General features: G+C 32.7%; 1 protein-coding gene across 4 annotated transcripts in view; it reads left to right on the forward strand.

Moving 5' to 3' along the window:
• Nucleotides 1–22043, forward strand: part of SLIT2 (slit guidance ligand 2) — a 392002-nt gene that overhangs the window by 222961 nt on the left and 146998 nt on the right. For all 4 annotated transcript variants that reach the window (XM_007496674.3, XM_001368444.5, XM_056802468.1 and 1 more), the window contains exons 6-9: nucleotides 6868–6939; nucleotides 14351–14422; nucleotides 17627–17790; nucleotides 20164–20302. In XM_007496674.3, the coding sequence (XP_007496736.1) occupies nucleotides 6868–6939; nucleotides 14351–14422; nucleotides 17627–17790; nucleotides 20164–20302 (447 nt within the window). The remainder of the gene's footprint in view (nucleotides 1–6867; nucleotides 6940–14350; nucleotides 14423–17626; nucleotides 17791–20163; nucleotides 20303–22043) is intronic.

The following is a 22043-nucleotide window of genomic DNA, read 5'->3' on the forward strand; positions in this document are numbered from 1 at the left end:
ATCTCATAAAATCAAAGTATTGCAGAATCTTTATATTCCTTTCTCTAGATTGAGCCTGAAGCAGATTGTTGCTGAACTAATAATTGAGAAAGTGCTTTTATCATGTCATTCCAATGTCTTTAATGAAATATTCTCCCTTTAGATCCTAACAATTGTGTATAGTACAATCTGAATAGATGCAGTCCAAATGGAGACCCAAAGTGGCTCCAAAGTATCCCAGTTTTATTAGCTATGGCCTTAAATATTTAACTGGAGCAAGAATGTAAGAGAGACTGATCAGGTCAATTCTTTATTCATTTTGATAAGTTGAATCAAATTGTCAAAATTATAGAAGGTGGGCTTTTGTTTAGAGCCGTCTCCCTAAACATGACCCTTGGTGCTTAGTGAGAGGTTACAGGGAATTCCTGATGACTGCCTCTCTGAAATTTAGGATGACAGATTCTTATTGCATAAGCTATAAAATTGAACTTACGGATCCTCCCTAGGAAGATCTCTAGGATTCCTCTTTCCCTTTTCTCCCTTGAAACTACTTCTAGTTGTGAAGTATAGAAAGAAGCTTTGTAAGACAATAGCTCTAAAGTTGGAACAGACATTAGGGCTCATTTAGTCCAGTCCTTAAATGAGGAAACCAAGACTCAGAGGGGTTAAGTGACTTTTTCAAGGTAACATAATTAGAAAGTGGCAGAATTGGCATCCAAATTCAGTACTCTGTGACTTTAAATGACATATTCTTTCTTCACTTATAGAATATATAAATTTCTTTACCAGAAGCTAAAGAGAATAGGTTTCAGCCATTGTTGCTAGGCTATCTTCTTCCTTCTCCAAATCCATTTTCCTCCATCTCCAGAAATACTATAGAACAATTGGAGAATATGACCCAGGCAGTGACATGTGGAGGAAGAGTAGAGGGATAGTATCCTGTTTTCTCTCCAATGCAGATAGCTCCAGTGATTTCCTTCACCCTTCCCTATACTACCTGGCCTGGGAATTTGAGTTAAAAGAAGGTTATCAGTCTTAGTGAGGGGAGGTATGGAGAAGGGAATGGTGTCCTCTACACACATTCAAGACTAACCACTGCCTTTCCTCCATAACACTAACTAATTTGTAAAATGGGAATAATAATCCTTGCATGACCAACCATAAAGAGTGGTTAAGAGGGAAATCCTTTCCATATTCTAAGGGCAAACAATGTTTTATATCTTGATGTCATAGAAATAAGCACAGATATAAAAGGTAAATAGTATATAGATATAAACTTCAAATGCCCCCATATGTATAATTAAGCTAAATCTTAGAAATCATACTCTTTTTTGGTTTGTTTTTGTTTTTAAACATTTTTGTGCCATGGGTCCATTTAGCCATCTGGTGGGACCTATTCTAATTTTATTTTAATTGCCCAAAATATGATAATTTCAAAGGAAAACAATTATTTTATTATTCCTACTACTAATAGTAATGAATAATTCAATGTTTAAAGTTTGTAAAGCCTTTACATATTATTTCATTTATTGAAATAAAAATATAAAATTTTCCTATCCAAGTTTACTGGCTTGTTATAATCTGTGAACCCTAGTTTAAGAAACCCTAATCAAAACCATTCATTCGAAAGAAATTGAGGGGATGACATAACTTGTCTAATATTATGCAGCTCTTTTGACTCACAATACTACAATTCTAGTCCTTTTTTCCCCTCTTACTCGTAATCATTCTTACCTCAAGGATCTTTGCAAGGTTAGTATCCCAGTCTGCTTGTCCTTTGGTTCTTTTAGTGGCTGTCACATTCTATATTGGATTCTTAGCAGGAACAAGGTCTTATATATGGCATATGTTCAATAAGTGTTCCAGGTGGATACATATGGATGAATGATCAAATATTGTTAAGGTAGATAATTTCTTAGAATGTTCATGAGAGTCTGAAAAATTTATCTCATTGTTACTAAGATGTAAGTGGAAATTGATAGAAAAAAGGACTGGTCTTAAGTCACCATTATGATTAAGAAGTGAAATCATTCTGGTCACTTACTACTTCTCTTATGTGAGTGATTAAAAAACATTCTCATTAAGATGGCATTCTCCTTCAGGATTAGAATAGATCAGTTTCCTTGAACCTACCTTATGTTCCTTCTTTTTTATTATTTCAGTATTCTTAAAGTTGTGAAAAGCACTAAGGTCTTGGAAAATGGGAACAAAATTTGCATCTATGTCAATGTCTAATAAGAAAAATACTGGGTTTGCTCTGAGGAATTTTAAGGATATGTGATCTTAACTAATGATGTAAATTCCTCGACTATAATTCCAGCTTCTTTACAGTTTACCCAGTGGCTTTGAAAGGCATCTTACTGAGGACCCCAAATTCATCATCCTGCAGTCTACTTGGTGATGAGCCTCTGCACTGAATTCGATTGATTCTTGGATTCTAGTTGTGCAGTCAGTCCATCAGTGGGTGACTCTTGTATAGTTTGACTCCTCATTTTAGGATGGAGTTCATCTTGAATTGAAAATTTTTTCTATTAGAACACACTCTAGGAGGGCCTATCAAATCAGAAATGTTTTAACTATGATTGTAAACATTATTTAATTTAAAAATTGATTGCTTAAAGCATGTAGTCTATACAGAATTCATCAGATTTTTAAGTAGCACTCATTTTAAACTACCTTCTTAAGAAAAATGTTTCCCTTGACTTTAAAGATCTCCAGGTAATAAGATACTGTAGTCTCACTAAGCAGAGGGGAAATGTGGAAGTGAGAGGAACAGGAAATCATAGACCTTTCCTCAAAAGGTTGCCAACTGATAATAAAAATTCATTCCACTTTGTCCAGATTCTTGTTTCTGTAATTTAAAGCCTCCAGATCTCTTTTCATGTTCCCTAATTCATTTAGTACCTGATTTAGAGTATTCTTCATTCCATTCACAGCTCTGTTTATATACCCAGACCTCTTAGTTCCTACATCTGCCAAAAATGTTTCAATGTGTAGAACTATTCATCACACACACACACACACACACACACACACACACACACACACACACACACACACCTTTCACCCCCAAAAGTACAGATAAGCAAAGTGAGATTTTTAAAGCTGTAAGGCTTATAAATAACTTCTCAGGGTTGTTGTGAGGATAATATGAAATAATATTTGCTAAAACAATAATATTTGCAAACCTTAAAACTCTATATAATTTCTAATTGTTGTTATTGTTGCCATTATTATTCCATGATAGATCTTTGTCATTTGACCATCAATGTAGAATCAGTACACCTTTTTGAGCCCCAGTTTGCTTATCTATAAAATGGAGATATTGTACTAGCTGCCCCCTAAAACCTCTCCCACATCTAAATCCATGATCTTTGATATTTGATTTTGTGATATGATGTAATATGATAAGGATATCTTGCACCACATTTAAGAGCCAACAGGTCTAAATGCAAAGAATCTTATTTATACTCAAGTTTATTAAGTCAGTCAACAAGCATTAATAGCTTGTTTATATCCTTTTTAGATGTAGGGAGTTAATGAGCAGAACACTAGCTGTCTGGAGTTGGTATTGGTCTTGGTGGGAGGATGCTATTGGGGTCTGTCAGAGCCACCAGCACCAACAAAGAATAGATGGGGGCATTCTATAAAAGAAGTATTTAGAGATGTCATGGACATATAGATATAGAGGAGCTTATTGGGGATGCTCTCCTTGAACTATGGTATACTGAATCCCAAACCTTATATGATTTATGAAGTTTGTTTTAGTTTGTTCTGCTAGTTGCAAAATGGTTTTAAAGGAGCATCATTTCCAGAGAAATGGGTAAGACAACACTGTATTCACAATATCACTATAAGACCATAATATCTTAGTGATTTTGCCTATGAAAATATTTACATTATTAGTAGTGTCCTAAAGGAACAAATAGGAACAAATATTGTGCAAACACAGATATTGTTAAAGATAACAACAAGAAAATATTTTTCTCAACATCCTCAACTTGTGCCCATTGAAGAGAAGTTATCTGCCTTTCAGTTATTTCTTGTAGGACAAGATTTGCTTCAGTGCTTTCCCTCATGCTGAATGAAGCTTTTCCTCTGTGTATAGTCTGGATGATTTAAAAGAAGCTGCGTCAGCACTGATTTATACATTGACAGCTAAGGATAATAAGATATGGGCAAACACAAGGCTCACCCTTTTACAGGTTAACCTGCAGGCTGACTGCATTAGGCAAATTTGATGGCATTAAAAGATTTTGCCAATTTGTCTGGAAACAATTTCTCTTTTGTACTGTGTCAAGGGTAACATTTCAAGCCATTGTACTAATTTAAATGGCTTTGATAAATTGTGCTAGAGGTTAGAGAATGGTACTATGGATATATTTTAGCACTCTTAAAAAAGGCTATTAACTTAATTGTTAAATGAGATTAATCTGTAAAAAAAAACAAGAGAGACTCAAGAATACAAACTTTGGCTTTTGATGTTGAGGCTCCAGAATTGCCTCAAATCTCTTTAAGGCAATTTGGAAAATATAAACCTTCTTCTTCAAGAATTCCACATAAGGAACAATGCTGGTGCCTGATATGATATTAAGTAAAAGATCTTATTTTAGATAGCCTTTTTCTATAAAATAACTTAAACTATGCCTCCTGAGTATCATTCCCATCCTTTCTGTTCTATTAACAACTTTAAGACAGTAAGCAAGAGCTAAGCTAACAGGGTTACATGACAGACCCAGGCTCATACAGCAAGGAAATAAATGTCTGAGGTCAGATTTGAACCCAGATACTCCTAATTTCAGACCTAGCTAACCCTGATAATATTAAATTTTAAAGATAAGTCAATATATGGCCCACAGGAATCTTTATGTACAGTTTATTGGCTCCCATTACTATTTGAATTTGACATCCCTATATGTGTGTGTGTATGTATACATACATGTGTATGTATAAAAAAGCCATTTCTAATTTCTATATATGTATGTGTGTAAATAGACAGACATGCAGACAGACAAACAGGAAGACAGATGGATAGATAGATATGTAGGTAGACAGTTGGGTTGATGGGTAGACAGACAAAAACAGATAGATGGATAGATGAAGAGAGAGAGAGACAGAGACAGAGACAGACAGAGAGACAGAGAGAGAGAGAGAGAGAGGTAGGGAGGTAGGTAGACAGATGGGTTGATGGGTAGATAGATGAAAACAGACAGACAGAGAGAGAGAGAGAGAGAGAGAGAGATGAGTAGATGGGTAGACAGAAGAAAACAGACAGACAGAGGGATAGATAGATAGATAGATAGATAGATAGATAGATAGATAGATAGATAGATAGATAGGCAGGCAGCCAGACAAGCATAAGATTTACAAAGCAAGAAATTTAAAGACAAATTCTGAGGAATCACTAGCTTAAATTATTGTTCTGGTGTGTAGTGTTTTAATGAGGAAAGCACTTAGCCTGCAGTCATATGCTTAACAATACTTCAAGAATAGCTCTCAAGTTGGTGCATTAACTCCCATGCCTAACACAGAATTAAAAACATGAAGGGCAAGTGTATTTGTATTATGGCAATATTCATAGTACTGTACAATGGCATTTACTCATCTATACTTTGAAAGCTGATGGTTTTTTTTTTGGTATTAGTACAGTAACATTTTGCTACTGCTACAAGGGAAGCATTGAAATACTTGCTTTTCTGGGATAATAATAACTTTCAGCACCTACTAATCACCTGCTTTAAGCAACAGCCCCTGAGGTTCCCCTCCTGAAGAAGTGGTTGTTCACAGTGAAGATCATGTTGGTTCTTGATTGTTTATTTCAACAAAGTGGATTCGTATTCATGTACAAGTAAATCTTGTTAATTCAAAAAGGGGGAAAAAAAGGAAAAGGAGGCTTCAAAATTATTGAGCATGAATTATTCTTTTATTTTGTATTCAGTTCAAAAAAACTTTCTTCAATAGGGAAAGAGCTTATATTTTGAATAAAATGTTATATTTATTTTTTATTTATATTTAAATAAAATTTATATTTAAGTTTTTAGTTTGCTGAATTATATGTATATAAAATATATTTTAGCCATCTTCATGTAGAATATTCAGCATGTGATATTCAGCATGTAAATATGTAAATGAAGCAGTTTCCAATGGAGGAAATTATTCTTTCAAACCTTAATCACAAAGATAAATGAAATATATTATGGGTTCTCTATTTTATATTCTTTTAAGTTAGAGAATTCAAACACATGCAGACAATTATGAAAGATTCAATTTAAGAGAAGAATCAAATTTCATATAAAATAAGGACACGCTTTCTAAACTATATTATTTAGAGGGAGGGAAGGTGTATGTGTGAAGGATTCTTCTACTTCTGGATTTGGAGTTCTAGAAGGAAATAGTTTTTTTTTTTTTAAGAAAACTCTGAGTATTCTTGCTCTTTCTTGCCAAGGATAGTGAAATTAACATGCAGCTGGGCTTCTCTGATAAATGGATTCTGTTAGGTCACTGAGGGGATGCATGTGACATTAAGTGATTTACAGTCCTTTACCTTAATGAAATTGTTTCAGCAAGATGAAGCTGAGAGCTTTTAATGGATAGCTTTTCTTGATGTAATGAAATTGCATTCCTATGGCATTTAATATAAGGTGGAGTTATTATTTACTGGAGCTTTCCCAAGGCTGCTGTTTGCACAGACAGTTCAGAACAAAAAGAGATTTCAGTGGCGGCATCAAGGCCAGAATGGCGTGTGACATTCTTAAGCAGATGAGTTTATTTGGGAAAGCGTTTTAGTTAGGGAGGCCTAGATTCATAGATCCTTGAGGACATTTTCTTAGGCAGAACCCTGCCAGTGTTTCTTCCCTTTTACGTATATCCTCCTAATCTGTTTAACAGGCAACTGGATTACAACCAGATCAGCTGTATTGAAGATGGGGCATTTAGGGCTCTCCGGGACCTGGAAGTGCTGTAAGTACTGCTTATACCTCTTACTCTTAAGAGAAGCTTTCTATCTAGGGAGTTCTAATGTAAAAGCTTTTCTCTGAGCAGAATTCCTTATTTTAAAATGGCCTAGTGAAGGGACACCTTAAATAAAACAATGACCCGCTGAAAAATACACAAAAATATTGGTATTGACAAAATAGGCATTTGTCTGTATATTTGCAGAAATGCACCAAGATACACCAGAATCTGCCCAGAAAATATTCCTTCATATAGCAAGATAAAGTGATAATGGAATAGAATTGGTGAATACAAAAATGAATGCAATTTACACAAAATGGATAAAAAATTTACAAAGTATGCCATTTTTATAGCAAAGTGTTCCATTGTCTATGTTATGGTGTGTTATTGTGCAGTGTGATAACTTTTTCTTCTAAGGAAAAATGCCATTTTCAGCAAAGTATTTTTTTCATATTTTCAGAGTTATTGTTTAGATAAATTCCATTATTTTTAAACTATCCAATTAGTTTGCTTTTAAGGACTGCGTAACTAGTATTGAAGTGGAAAATACACACAAACTGATCTTCTAATGTGGTCTTTTTTATTTATTTTTTTTAAATGTCTGGCAAAACAGGTTAAAGTAACTGAGTAATGCATAGTCTCAACCCCTCACCTCAAAATGGTAACTTCATTGAAAATGAAATTATAATAATCAAAGTTTTGAAGCCTCTTTTACATTCCAGGAATTTTTTTTTCCCTACCAGCCTGACAGTCTGGTTATTTTTTACATTCAAGAAAGTCAAAAGAATTTTGCTCCTTCCAAGCAAAGCATTCCCTTGTGTTTTAAATCATCCTCAGACCAAACAAAATAGTCAGAAAATCAAAAAGAGGCTTTGAATTTTTCAGTCTTTTCATTGGAATTTATCCAGAATTCAGAAAACCCTCCTGACTAGTTTATAAATTGAGTTCAGGGAACAGAATGTGGTCAGTCAAATAAATTGATTCAGCAGTAGTGGATTTCTGCTTAGTGTCAGTGCCCTACTTGTAGTATATTTTGTACTTTCTCCCATTTAATCTGATTTCAACCCTTTATATAAACTAACAGAATCATTTAAGTTACCAACTGTTAGTAGATTTTTCAAAAAGCCTTTAGGTAAGAATATATTGTTGATAAGGAAATCATTAATGATGGAGATATTTATTGTTCCTTAATCACTTAAGGTGTTCTATGTCCTTTGGTTATGTTTTTGGAAACTTTTTTTTTTAATCCTGAGAAGCACTGTAACTTTACCACCAAGAAACAGATCCAACAAAGTCATGATTTACATTTCATTTACTCTACTTTTGTTCTAGCATACTTTCTGAATTAGAGTTTACAGAAAAACTATTTGACAACATGTAAAAATAGCATTGCTGTGATAATATTCCTGGTGATGCTTCAGAGCCAGCTTTCTTGAAGTGCAGCTGTGATCTATAGCAATATCATTGTGTCCAAAAGAGAGACAAACTAATTAACTTTGTGCCTTAAAGTAAGAGTATATTTGTATGTGTGTGCATACACACATATGTATATGTATGATGTCATTTAGTTTTACAACTGAGACCCCTGAAAGAAAATCAAAATTATTTCAAGTTAATTTTCATGCAAGCATGCTAATTGGCTAGCTATTTTAAATATATATATTCTTAGATGCTAAATATAAATTCATTTGCAATGTTAAATAACCCTTTCCCCCTAATTATTGTAATCATGCAGTTTCATTATTAGGTATATCTAGATTTCTAAAGTTTGGAAATGTAACTTTGAAAAGCTGATTATTGATAGCACATTTATTTAACATGTTTTGTTTGGCATGGTAGTAGATGATCTAAATAGCTATTCTACATAGAAAAACTTGATTAACACAAATGATAGAATTTCAGCGTATGTTCTAGGAAAGATAGCTAATTACTGGAAATGAAGAGTGAAAGTTTGCTTAACAAAATGAACTTTCAGTATATCGATAATATTGTACATACTTGCGCGCATATATCTCTACTTAATGCTTGGATCAATTTGTGATATCTTCAATATGAGGACTCCTTCTATACCTCATATCACAATTCTTCTATACCTTCTCCTCCTATGTAACTCTTGTCTATTTCCCTCCCAAGATGTTTCATGATCTACATATAATTTTCACCAACAAGTAAAGAATTCCAAGGTGTCCATTCTGTGAAATCAAAATTATTGTGACATTTTCTTTTTGCATTTAGCTTTATAAAATTCTTCCAAATTAAGTAACAATCTTTATGAGAATGTCACACTACAAGTCAACAATATCTAGAGATTCTCCAATCTATTCCTCAAATTCAGTGGTTTTTGTATATTCAAAATATATATATAATTTTTAAGTGAACCATAATGAAGGATACTGGCAACTCTGTGAATTATACTGTGTAGCTACGACTTCCTCTTTTCCTTAAACTTTAATGCAGAATTGTTTATATTAATTATAATAACAAATGAAAATAATAAACATAACATAATAAACAGAATCTTAATTTAACCAGGATTTCATACCTATAGTTATTTTATCTGAATTTATTATCATAATAAAAAAACCTGGTTTATATCAACTTGTTTATAGTAAAAGACATTAAAAACTTATATTATTTAATGGAATGATACAACTAGAAAAAAGCAGTAATTCTGGAGACAGAGGTCTGGGATTCTGCTACATTATTTTTTGCAAATCACTTAACCTCCATGGAACTTAGTTTCCTCACCTTAAAAATAAGAATTTTGCACCTGATTGCCTCTTGGGTTCCTTCCAGCTTGAATTTGTGATCTTATGATCTCATGAGATAGGAATTGGATTGGGATAATTAAAAGAATAGAAAGTGCTATCATTTATATATTTATATACATTTATATAAACCAAAAGTAAGTCAAAACATAGGCAATGAAATTTATATAGAAGGGGGATCATAAGTTTCTGTGTGGAAATTGAAATTTTTGTATTCATTGAACTTCACATCAGAACTGCAGAAGGTAGTTGCTATTTCCCAACTTCCTCTTGTAATTCTAGAAAAATGTGTTATACATAGAATCAGCAAGTTTGAAGTTATGTTTTTAACCTTTTTTCCTACTCCAGTACACTTTTTGAATTGGGAATTTGTTTTGGCAAGCTACAAAAGAATAAGGAGAAGGGTGTGATTATTTTTACTACAAGTTATTGATGATAAATGGTACATGAAGTGATGCAGATATAGATGTTAGAATAGAGTAGAAGTTTCTCAAGAAACTTTGATTTACTGCTGAATATTTCATTGTATAATGATGTCTTGGGGCACTATGATTGGGAAAGAAACATTGTTGTAGAGATGTTAAGAAATCTTCAAAAAATAAATTTATTTATTCATTTTTCTTGTAAATGATCTCCATCTTAGAAATGTCATTATGAAGAGATTGGACAGCAAAGTATAAAAATTAGGCTTGCTTCATCTGGACTGTCTTCGAAAATGAAATGTCCATATAAGAGCATCTGCTGAATTACAGCTTATGGTTGGCAACAAACTTTTGGGAATTAAGCATCAGAATCCTAACTATTAATCACAAGTATTTTCCTTAGTAATTGCTTTATACCTAGCCACATGACCAATAATCTCTGAGTTATTCACATGTCTTATTTAAACATTCTGTGGATAACTACAGATAACAGATTTTCTAGGCTTGTCTTGATTTCAGGGAAAAAGTACATTTTTAATAAGACTTTGTGATCCATACCTTTGTAAGGTGTCCTCATACTGAAGAGATCCTAGGAATCATTTGCCAGATTGTCTATCCTTATTGGGAAAAATAAAATATTAAAAACTATATATTGTCACAGATGTTGCCTTCCTAAGAATAATATTACTCTCAAAACTACCACAATTTTGCTTCTGATATATTGTTTTCATTGAGAGAATCTAATCTAAACACTGATTATATTATCAGTATATTGTTTAAATATCTTATCAAAAATTAACCAATTTTAAGGGGAAATAAAATATAAGTAACATAATTTTGATTTCAACTTAAAGTAAATGAGTTTGGAATTTACTGTTAAACAAAATGGAAAATATACATGAGTTCTCTTTTATGTTGGATAGTTCCTGGAAATTTGGGATAGAAAGCTAAAAATCAACTTTTCAAATTTACAAAGAATTGTGAAACAAATCTGCCACTAAATGTTTGAACTTTGTCATGCTATTTAACCTTTTTGAGCCTCATTTACCTCACCTGCAAAATAGGTTTAATAATAACGATAATTGCATATAATTGTCTTATCTGCCTATTGCTTTAAGGACAGGGATTTTGAAAAGTATTAAAGTTCTACATGAATGTGAGCTGGATTCTTCATAATTACTTTCATTGATTATAAGTAATGTTCATCTTACTAATTATTAGCACAAACAAAATTTTATAGAATACCAATAGTAATCATAACCTCCAAAGCAACATATATTGGTTACTTCTTAATTAAAGTGGAATTTTAAGGATTATCTTCAAATTGATGTTCCCCAACTTTCATCATCAGAAAACATTTGTGAAATACTTTAATTTGCTTGTTAATGATAAGGGAACAGAGATAACCCATCAAAATTAGTAGTGTCTAATTCATACTGACAATTTACCAATTATGTTCCCAGAATTTTATTTTAATATATTAATTGCTAACTGAAAACATTAATTTTGTTAAAGTACCTCAGATTTTCAAAGTGTGAAGAAAAGTTATTTAATCAACTCAGAAACTTCCCAAAAAGATATTGTAGGAGAGGCAAAATGGGGTACTTTCTAGAGAGCTGACCTCGTAGACAGAAAAAACAAGTGAACTAGAGTGAGCTCTTCATTTCTCAGTGGCCCAGGTAATTTTCAAAGACTTTAAGTTGCAGAGAAGTTATCAGACTGCAGTGGTAGAGGAAGATCTTTATTGAGAGCTTCCAGAAAGTATTTAACTCACATTTGTTTGATTTAAGCCATTTTTTAACAAAATATTTGCTCCCCCAACAAGTTACAACACTAAACTAGAAAAAGACATGACTAAATACTCCTTGACTTGAGAGAGTTTTTAGGCTAATGGGGACACTAACCATTTAAAAATTAGTGATAAATTTATTGGAGAAGCAAAAAGAGAGCAGTATAAGAAATGAATATACAGTATATATGGGAATTATACCTATAAGAACTCAAACACACACACACACACACACACACACACACATATATATATATATATATATATATATATATATATATAGGGGAAACAGCAATATAGGACCAGAAACTGTATTATTAGAGCAACTATTGACCTTAATTCTACTATTACAATTCCCGTGCCCGCCCACCCTTCCTATGTTTGGTACCACAAATCTTGCTCACCATTAGCACCACCTCCATCTCCATTAGTATGGTAGCAGCAGCCCACTTCATAGAGAAAACAAACTACTTTAGGATCTGCTAAAACAATAGAAAACTTTAGCAAAGATTTATAGAAATATAATTTCATTTTATCCCATAAGTCAAGCATTAATTACTATAAATGTTAATATTTTAAGTCAATGGAGTGACTCAGTAGATTGAGAGCCAGTCTAGAGATGGGACATCCGAGATTCAAATCTGGCCTCAGATGCTTCCTAGCTGTGTGACCCTGGGCAAGTCACTTAACCCCCACTGCCTAGACATTACATGTCTTCTGTCTTCAAACAAATATGCATTGTTTATTCTAAGAGGGAAGATAAGGGTTAAAAAAAAAAGATTGACTGTTAAAAAAATTGAATAGGAGTCTATTTGCACAGCAAGAAACAATCAAGATCTTTAGAGAGTCTTTTTTTTGGTATACCCATCATCAGAAATTGTAAACATTTGAAGTTTAAAGCCATATGACTTAATTATAGTAGCCAATACATAATGGTATTGATGGAAATTTTACATTTTGGGTAAGCGTTATATTGAAAGCCAATACCTTTAAATAAGTTCAAACATCTTTCCTTAGACACACACAAAAAAAAATGGCAGCCATTGAAAAGTAAATGTAAATGAGACTTTAATTGATACTTTTTGCTCATTTTTCACTTTCTTATATTCATTAATACATAGTATTGATAATCTTTTTTTTTAATTGCTGTCATTCCAAAAGGACCGCCACCCTAATTCCCACCCTATCTTAGTAGCACCTTTCCTTGTAACAAAGAAGTCCATTTAAAGCAGAGCAAATTGATCAGCATTTCAGCAATGATTAACAGCGTATCCTTATTTCACACCTATGTTCAACTCTTTGGCCCAGAGACAACAGTCATACTTTACAATGATTCCTTTAAATTCTTGATCGGTCTCTGCGCTGATGAGTTTTTCCGTGTTGGTTTCCTTTATAATATTTTAGTCACTGTGTGAATTATTTTCCTGATTCTACATTCTTGCCTCTGTAGCATTTCATGTAAGTCTGGCCAAATTTCTCTGCAGTTTTCCTCTTTTTCATTTCTTATAGTTAAAAAATATTCCATTGCATTCGGATATCACAAGTCATCAACTATTCTCTGATTCATGTAATGGATACAAACCATTTTCCAATTTTTTGCAACTGCACAAAATCTAACATATAATACTCTATATACACTTATACATTAATACACATTTATATACATGCTAATGCATAGCAATAAGGCCCATGTACATATATGTATGAATATATATCTTTGTGCATGTGTGTATAAGCATGATGTGCATGTGCAAATAGTTTCCAAAATATATAACCTTTCCCTCTCTGTTTTCGACCTCCTGTGGATGTCTTGCAGTGGAATTGTTGAGTCAAAGGTTTCATATATTTTATTGTCCTAACTAATAGAATTCCATAATGTTTTCCAGAAATTTTCAACAAATGCATGTCTCATTACATATCTCTGGGTATGTGCATACGTATGCTGTTGAGTTTCATTGCAGGTGCAAATATGATGAAGATAGTGAATGTGTGTTCATATATGTATAATTGCTGCTCCAACAAATTTATCACTCATTTTTAAATGGTTAGTGTCCCCATTAGCTTAAAAACTCTCTCAAGTCAAAGAGTATTTAGTTATGTCTTTTTCTAGTCTAGTATTGTGACCTTCACTATCTTCAACATATTTGCACCTGCAATGAAACTCCAAAGCATACGTATGCATGTACCCAGAGACGTGTATATTCATAAGATCCTATATTCATACTTGTTTGCAGGTTTAATTGAAATGGGTATTTAATAGTTCAGAGTATATGTTGATAATGTATTTTCAAAACTGACCAGCTTGCTTATAATATAGTTTATGTATCTTCAGGAAACTTGGCTGTCATAGATGTATTTTTAAGGCTTCCCTTGGAAATATGTTCATATGTATACCTCTGTTTCTGAAATGATCTAATTTATTTCTTCATGTTTTCCAGCACTCTCAACAATAACAACATTACTAGACTATCAGTGGCAAGTTTCAACCATATGCCAAAACTTAGAACTTTGTAAGTAGCCACTAAAACTGCATGTCAATATGATCTATAAAGAAGTCTATTTTTGGTTCTAGTGTACTATTATAGAAAATATACCTTTTTGTGTATGGGTATGTATCTAATGTAAGAGGAGGTAGTAGAATAAGGGCTAAGTTCTCTAAATTTGAAAGTTTTATTTTAAAATAGAGGTTTCAGAGAAAAGGAGAGAAATGGTTTATTTTAAACTCTTGTACAGGTCACGTTTCATTAAGAAATGGAAGATTTTTTGATTGACTGTCATAAATGATGAATGAGAAATCTTTATGATTTTATTACCATACTGCAAGTAGTCCTAATCAAATCTAATTAACCCTTCAACATTCTTTGTGACATAAAATTAAGTGCATATCCCTTCAGTGCTTATAAGTGAGGTTGTGTTGGCACTATGGATGTGTGTATTTTTTAAAACCTTTTTAAGACTTATAGCCTGGACATTAAAGTACCTTCCAGGTTAATTGAAAAATATCTCCAAAGATGTGATTAGTCTTTCTTACATTTCGAAGAGAAAGGTATCCTAAAACTAGGCATTGACTACTTAATTTGGTTCTGTGAAAAGAAAACCTATATATGCAATCAGAACATGCTGATTTGAATTCTAGCTTTACTGTTTGTCCTTCATAAGTCACTACATTTCTCAGTCTTTAGTTGACTTATGTGTAAAATTAAGGCATTGGACTAGATTAGTTCTGAGATCTCTTCTAATATTAAATTTATGATCTTAGAAGTCTCAAAATTATCTTGACCTAAAAAAGCAGTATTTTGGGGGGAAAAAAACCAGCTTCATGACAACATTACCAGAAGCTTTTATTTCTTTTTTTTTAAGTGCAATTATATGCCTCCCAAAGGGATATTTTAAATTTCCTATTGATATACATTTAGAGATAAGATGAGAGAGTACATACTTAAAAGGTTTGCACAAATGAATCATATATTAAATTAGGTACCTTTTTGATTTATTAGTATTAATTTTATTGTCTGGGATGAGATTATTTTTAAATTCATAAACAACTTTTTTAATAGTCTATGCTATTATCATCTCCCAGAGGTGTGATCCTTCATCTTTATATACAGAACTTTTAAAATAAGCTGATATGTTTAACCTGGACTATTCTACAAAAAGCCACCACATTAGTACTAACTAAACAATTAATTTGTATGATGTGTATTATATTTTTATAGAATTAATGTATTGTTTTCCTTATTTGATCAAATATAGCTTAATAAAAGAATAATGCAGTCTTAGGCAGGAAACCTAGATGTAAATACAAGCTCAGCCACTTACTAGCCATTTGACATCTTTAAGTTGTAGTATCCTTGTCTAGAAAATGAAAAGATGAGGCTAAATTTTTGGTAGAATTGAATGGCCACAAAGTATAGTCCAAAGAGTCAAAGGGCTTACATAGTGAGGAGAGTCTGGAGTTCAAATATTGTCTCAGATGTTCGCTAGTGCTCTGACCATGGCCAAATCATTTGGCCACTTAATCTCTTAGTCTGTTTCCTCATCAGTAGAATGGGGATACCAGTATCCGGCGTGCCTTTCTTGAAAGGTTGCTGTGAAGCTCAAATAAGGTCATTGTAAAGCGCCTTGCCCAAACATAAAGCACTAAATATCAGTATCAACTATTATTACTTCTGGGGTCTCTTTGGGTCCTGTCATTCAAGGATTCAAATGGAATAATTGTTTTGATGATGAATCCACATTGCAATTATGCTTTTAAAAGCTATATAATAAAGATTCTTTGAGATTTTTATATTATTGCCTATCTTTCTGCCTGAAAATCATTGGAATCTATTAGATAAATATTTTTTACATGGTGTACTCACTTAAAAAATCAATAGGTGCATATCAAGTTATTATAATTTGATTTTTGGCAAGAATGATTCAGAAATAGATTTCTCAACCTGGAGAATAAACTTTTGGGTTTCAAAAATGTGACACCGAGAACTCAAAGGGAAAAGGTACAAAAGTTATCTCAGTGTCAGTAATTTTATGATAGAATTCCTTCTCTTTAGTAGAAGTCTATGTATTGTACTGTACGTGCTAGCATTCCTAACTTCCAGTAGGACTAAAAGCAATCTTCCTTAAATTTAAATTTCTCTGCTTTGGTTGGTTTATCATTCTAAAGTATTAATGTCATTTAAAAATGCCATCTTGTGGTCAAATTAACTTTCTGGACTGAGTTCCATATTTTAAAATGCATTACAATTATTCAGTTAGGATTGAATACATCAGCAAAATAGTTCTAAAATGACATTGCTCTGTCATGGATGATTCTGGAAACAAGGGTGTGATTTATAGCTTGGGATGCCTTTTGCTTTAGTTTGAGAAAACATAAAAGCCAGTTTGAAGTAATTTACCTAATTTAATGAATACATTTGTCTTATATTTTATTAATGGCAGAGTGCTTTTTGCCACTTGGAAAGGAGCCATGATCTTGGGTAGCTCTCTGCCAACAGAGAAGCAACTTACTTAATTCCTTCATTGGCTGCCATTTGTGTCTTTGAATTTCAGACACTGCTTTGAGTATGGATCCCCAAGAGCCAAGAGCAAGCTAATCCCCTTTTCTATGATTAAACAAAAAGGAAGGAAATCAGAAAAGGGACGAGAAAGAAGTGTTTCATATTGAATTATTATTCTGTCTTGTTCAGCAGAAAAATGCATGTGACCTGCTAAAAGGATTTTGTATGCAGTTTCTATAGAGACTAATAATGGAAAGTCTCACTGATATTTCTAATTGGAAGCCAAATCTTTTATTAACCTTTCTTCCCCTTGCTGTCAGTATGTTACCATTGTAGAGCAATTTATTTTATATACTTCTCTCTCTTCCCTCTTTTAAAAGTCCCAAGCTAAAGAATTCCACCACTGTTTTCAGGTTCTTGTATATTTGTTTAGTGTATCTTGAAGGAAGGGGGAAGAAACTAGAGAAAATTAATATTCTATTGGCAAACCATTTTTAAAAAATTAAACTAATTAGAGTTTGACTTGCCTGTTTTTATACACTGACATGCTAATAAATAAAGCCAAGCAAGGCAAGGTCTCTTAACTTGCAATGAAATTTTGAAAAATTGATTTTCATTAAAAGCTTATTATTAATAAATCTTCAATGTCATTGAAACAGTAATCTTTTGTTTTCTATATAATTTAAACATATTGACTTGTTTTCTTTCATTCATTAGTCGACTTCACTCCAACAATCTCTACTGTGACTGCCATCTGGCCTGGCTGTCTGATTGGCTTCGTCAAAGACCTCGGGTTGGCCTCTACACTCAGTGTATGGGTCCATCCCACCTGAAAGGTCATAATGTAGCTGAAGTTCAGAAACGTGAATTTGTCTGCAGTGGTAAGGGAGAAAAATTGTTTTGCTACTTGCATGTGATTTTGCAAGCAAACTCTGTTTCTAATGAATCCTTAAAATAATTTTGCAAGTAAATTCTGTCTCTAATGCATTCTTTTTAAGAAATTTAATGGATATCACTAATGTGGATTTATGCACTAATCTCTCTCTGATTTTCAGATGCATTCTCTTGGATGATATTAGTGAACTCTAAGAAACGTTATGATGTTTTGCCATTACAAAACATGCAAATGATTCATATTTGTATGTATGTTTAAAATGGAATATAACTGCTATCCAGAATGGGGGGGGGTGAATGAGATAATTCATGGATTATGATTGTGCTTGCATTTCAGCTGCTGAGAGTAGCCAATTTTTAATTTAAGGAAGACTTGATGCCTGGATAATGGATGTTGCATAATGAAAGTGTTGGCTAATCCTAGAACCCTACCATAAAATGCATGGTGTATGGAAATTCAAACACAGTTTTTAAAGAGCAAAACTCTTTTCATTCCCGTTGAACATAGCCTCAGTCAGGATGGAATATTCCACTTAAAATAAATGATGAGACAGTGATAAAAGTTTTAAATTTGTGTTTTATCTAGTTTTAAATATCTAATACACACAAATATATGTGAAAGATGACATATATATATATGTTTGTTTCTTTTATAAGACATGCATATCTAATGATATCTTTAAATGATTTAAAAATTCCTATCACTATATACCAAATGATTTATTTTATAGCAGGAAATTATGGGCTGGTTCAGTTTTCTATTTTAATAGGATCATAGATTTGGAGCTAGAAGTTATTGGAAGTTGTAGTTCAGTTCCTTCATTTTGTGGATGAGGAAACTGGAGTACAAAGAGATTGGAAACCTTCTGTGGGGTTATACAAATAGTAAGTGTCTGAGACAAGTTTGAACCAGATCTTCCTGTCCAAGTCCACTGCCCTTCCACTATACTATGATGTCATTTTTTTATTTTAGTGTGCATGCATTTTCCAGTTCTTTGCATAAGCTCAAAGAAAACTTGCTAAAATGCCTGTGGTATGTTTTAATTCATCTGATTATTTATTGCAATTAAATAATGAAATGACTAACCTTTACTAACCACTTTTTCTTTCTTTCCACTTTTTTCCTTCCTTTTTTTCCTAGATGAGGAAGAAGGCAAGTTCTCTCTCTTTTTAAAAAACACTTAGACTATATGTGTGTATATATTGTGTGTGAAAATGTATAGATTGTTTAAAATGATCACAAATAGTAAATGTCCAGCAATCACTACCCATTGCTTCATCACCCCAGGGGCCATTTTCACTGTAGGTAGCCATGCTGATTATCTCTGATCTGCTTCAATAACCATCTCTATTTCTTAAACCTATTTGGGGAACTTTACTACTCAATAAGAAAAACTGGGTATAAAAGAGTTGCCTCTATTACCAATGTAATTACATCACATCTGGTAAATAAGATGAATTACTTTACATATATTATGAGAAGATGAGAAAATGATAGTGCTTTATAACCATCGATCTCTTCCAGCACAGGAACAAGATGGAAATTAAATTGCTAATGATAATGGACTAAATCTCTATGTTTTCACATTTTTGACTGGCGAAATTTGTAGCTACACTTAGTTACCTATTGCTGTCATTATTTTGAAGAATAGTATGATGCAATTTAATAGTATGACTTCTAAATCCACATTTAGGAAGCAATCATTAAGTCAGGTTTTTCTATCCATATAACCAGGCTGTTATGTAATTAGAATACTGTTCTGTCTACTACTTCTTTTACCCCTACAAATTTTTTAAACAGAAGAAAAGAAAAAAAAATTAAGCACAGAAACTAGGTAGAAAGTCCTTAACCTATTCATATGTGAAAGAAAGCAAAGTTAGGATTAAACCTAAAAATTTAATTTACATTGCTTTTGAAATTGCTTGCTATTTTATTGGAAATTTAGATGTGAATTTGAGATTAATTCACTTAAAATATGACCTATTAATAAAATTTAAATAAGTATAAATCATATTTTCTGTATAACCTCAGTACAATACAATAAAACAAACACTTCAAACAAATACTCCATACAAAGCACTAAATCCTGGGCAGATAGGGAATAGAAAGTTTAAATGAGACATTGCCCCTGCACTTTTGATAACAGTGTACTTAAGAGGCAAAGGAGAGTTTTATTTTGCTAGCTGTTATCCTTGTTTGAATGGAACTTGTCTCTAGATTTTTTTTAATAAAAACCCTTACCTTTCGTCTTGGAATCAGTACTGTGTATTGGTTCCAAGGCAGAAGAGTGGTAAGGGCTTTGTTTCTAGATTTTTAACGTACTGGATGTTAAAGCAGTTACTGTCAATTTCATTTTTAGGTCACCAGTCATTCATGACTCCATCTTGCAGTGTGTTACATTGTCCAGCTGCATGTACCTGTAGCAACAATATTGTAGATTGTCGTGGAAAAGGGCTTCCTGAGATACCCACTAATCTACCAGAAACTATCACTGAAATGTAAGTCATTTGATGTTTCCTATTATTATTTTGTTTCTTCATTGTTCAGGTCACGTTTGTTTTGATTACTTGTGGGAAATGTACAGTGCCAAAAGGAAATTCAAGGGATCACCTCTTGCTTTCAAATTGTCACCAACTTCTTAACATGAAGAGAATGTTTGTTTACTGTGGTCCAAAAGGAACTAGAAGAAGATCTTCATTTAGAGAAAATAATTATATCCTTTCTCTGGGTAGAGGAGGAGTCTACAACTTTAAAAACAAAGGGAGGATAATGCTTTATATCGGTCTAAGAAGGAATATGATGAGGGACTAGCAGGAGATGAGTTACATGAAGAGAAGGGACTACTGAAACTTAGTGATTTTTCATTTCCTCCTGAATCAATTTTTTCATAGTAGCTTTGTTGATTTTTTTTGAGAGCAGTGCTATTTCACAATCTACTACCATCCAAGCAAAACATTACATATGCTATCCTTTTAGGTAAATTTTATTTTTAAATTAGTTTTTTACATCTTTTTCTCATCACTATGATTTCCCCTGATATCCATCTTCCCTCTCTTAGAAAGCCATCCCATATAACAACTATTATTTTTAATAGACAAAAAAGAAATCAGCACAACTAATTAATATATTGAAAAAGTCTGATATTATGTACAATTTCCAACACTTAAGGATTTACCACCTCTACAAAGGGATAGTAATGGACTCTTCAAATCTTTTTTTTGACCCTCTTCTTCTGAGCCACACTTTTTCTTTTTTCATGCTTGTTCTTTATAATTTTGTAATCTTAATTTTTTATTTTTTAAATATGGTTGTTCTTTTCATCTGCATGGTTATATTTGTTCTGTACATTACTTTATTGGCTCTGTTTATTTACTTCATTATTTTATGTAGATCTTTCTATTATTTGCTCTATTTGTCATGGTCATCATTTCTTATAACACCATAATATTCAATAATACTCATGTATCATAATTTGTTTAGCCATTTCCCAATAAGTGGCCATCAACTTTTTTCCCCCATTTCTTTGCTATCAGAGAAAGTGATAATATGAATATGTTGGGGTCTAAACTTCCTCTTTATCAAGGGCCTCTTTGAGATTTAAACTTAGTAATTGAATCTCTGGGTCAAAGAATGTGTATATTTTAGTAATTTTATTCGCATAATTTCAAACTGATTTCAATAAAAGTTGTACTGATTCACTCCTCAATTAGTAATACATTAGCATACCTAACTTTTCACAACCCTCCTTGCATTAATTATCCCCATCTTTGTATATGTATATTTTAGATTCAATAAAATCACTCAAGAACACTTTGATATCAGAGTGGTATTAAACAAATAGCTAGTAAAGAATGAAGAACTGTGTTGTAAAGGGCTATAAAATGTGAGGGGGGTTTATAAAAGCTTGGACTGGATTATTTAAGAATAGGGTCACCAGGAATTTTAATTAATTCCAAGAAATTTATTTAACAATTTATTTACAAAATATAGAGAGAGTGAAAGTAAGAAAATCAGAGAGAGGATAGGGTAAGATATCTAGCCTAAGCACTAAGTATTTTACTCTGTCCCCTGGCTCAAAAACAGGCAGGGGAGTTTAGTCCATAGCCAGAGAGGCCTTGGCCCTTGTAGCCGAGGACCTGGGGATGCAGGGAGCCTTTCTCAAGAGGGTAGGTCTGTCCTGAGACTAGTCTCTTCAGAAAATCCAGGAAAGGAGTCAGTTCTTTTAGTTACCACATGTTA

The sequence above is a fragment of the Monodelphis domestica genome, chromosome 6 (assembly GCF_027887165.1).
Source record: "Monodelphis domestica isolate mMonDom1 chromosome 6, mMonDom1.pri, whole genome shotgun sequence".
In the NCBI taxonomy this organism is placed as follows: Eukaryota; Metazoa; Chordata; class Mammalia; order Didelphimorphia; family Didelphidae; genus Monodelphis; species Monodelphis domestica.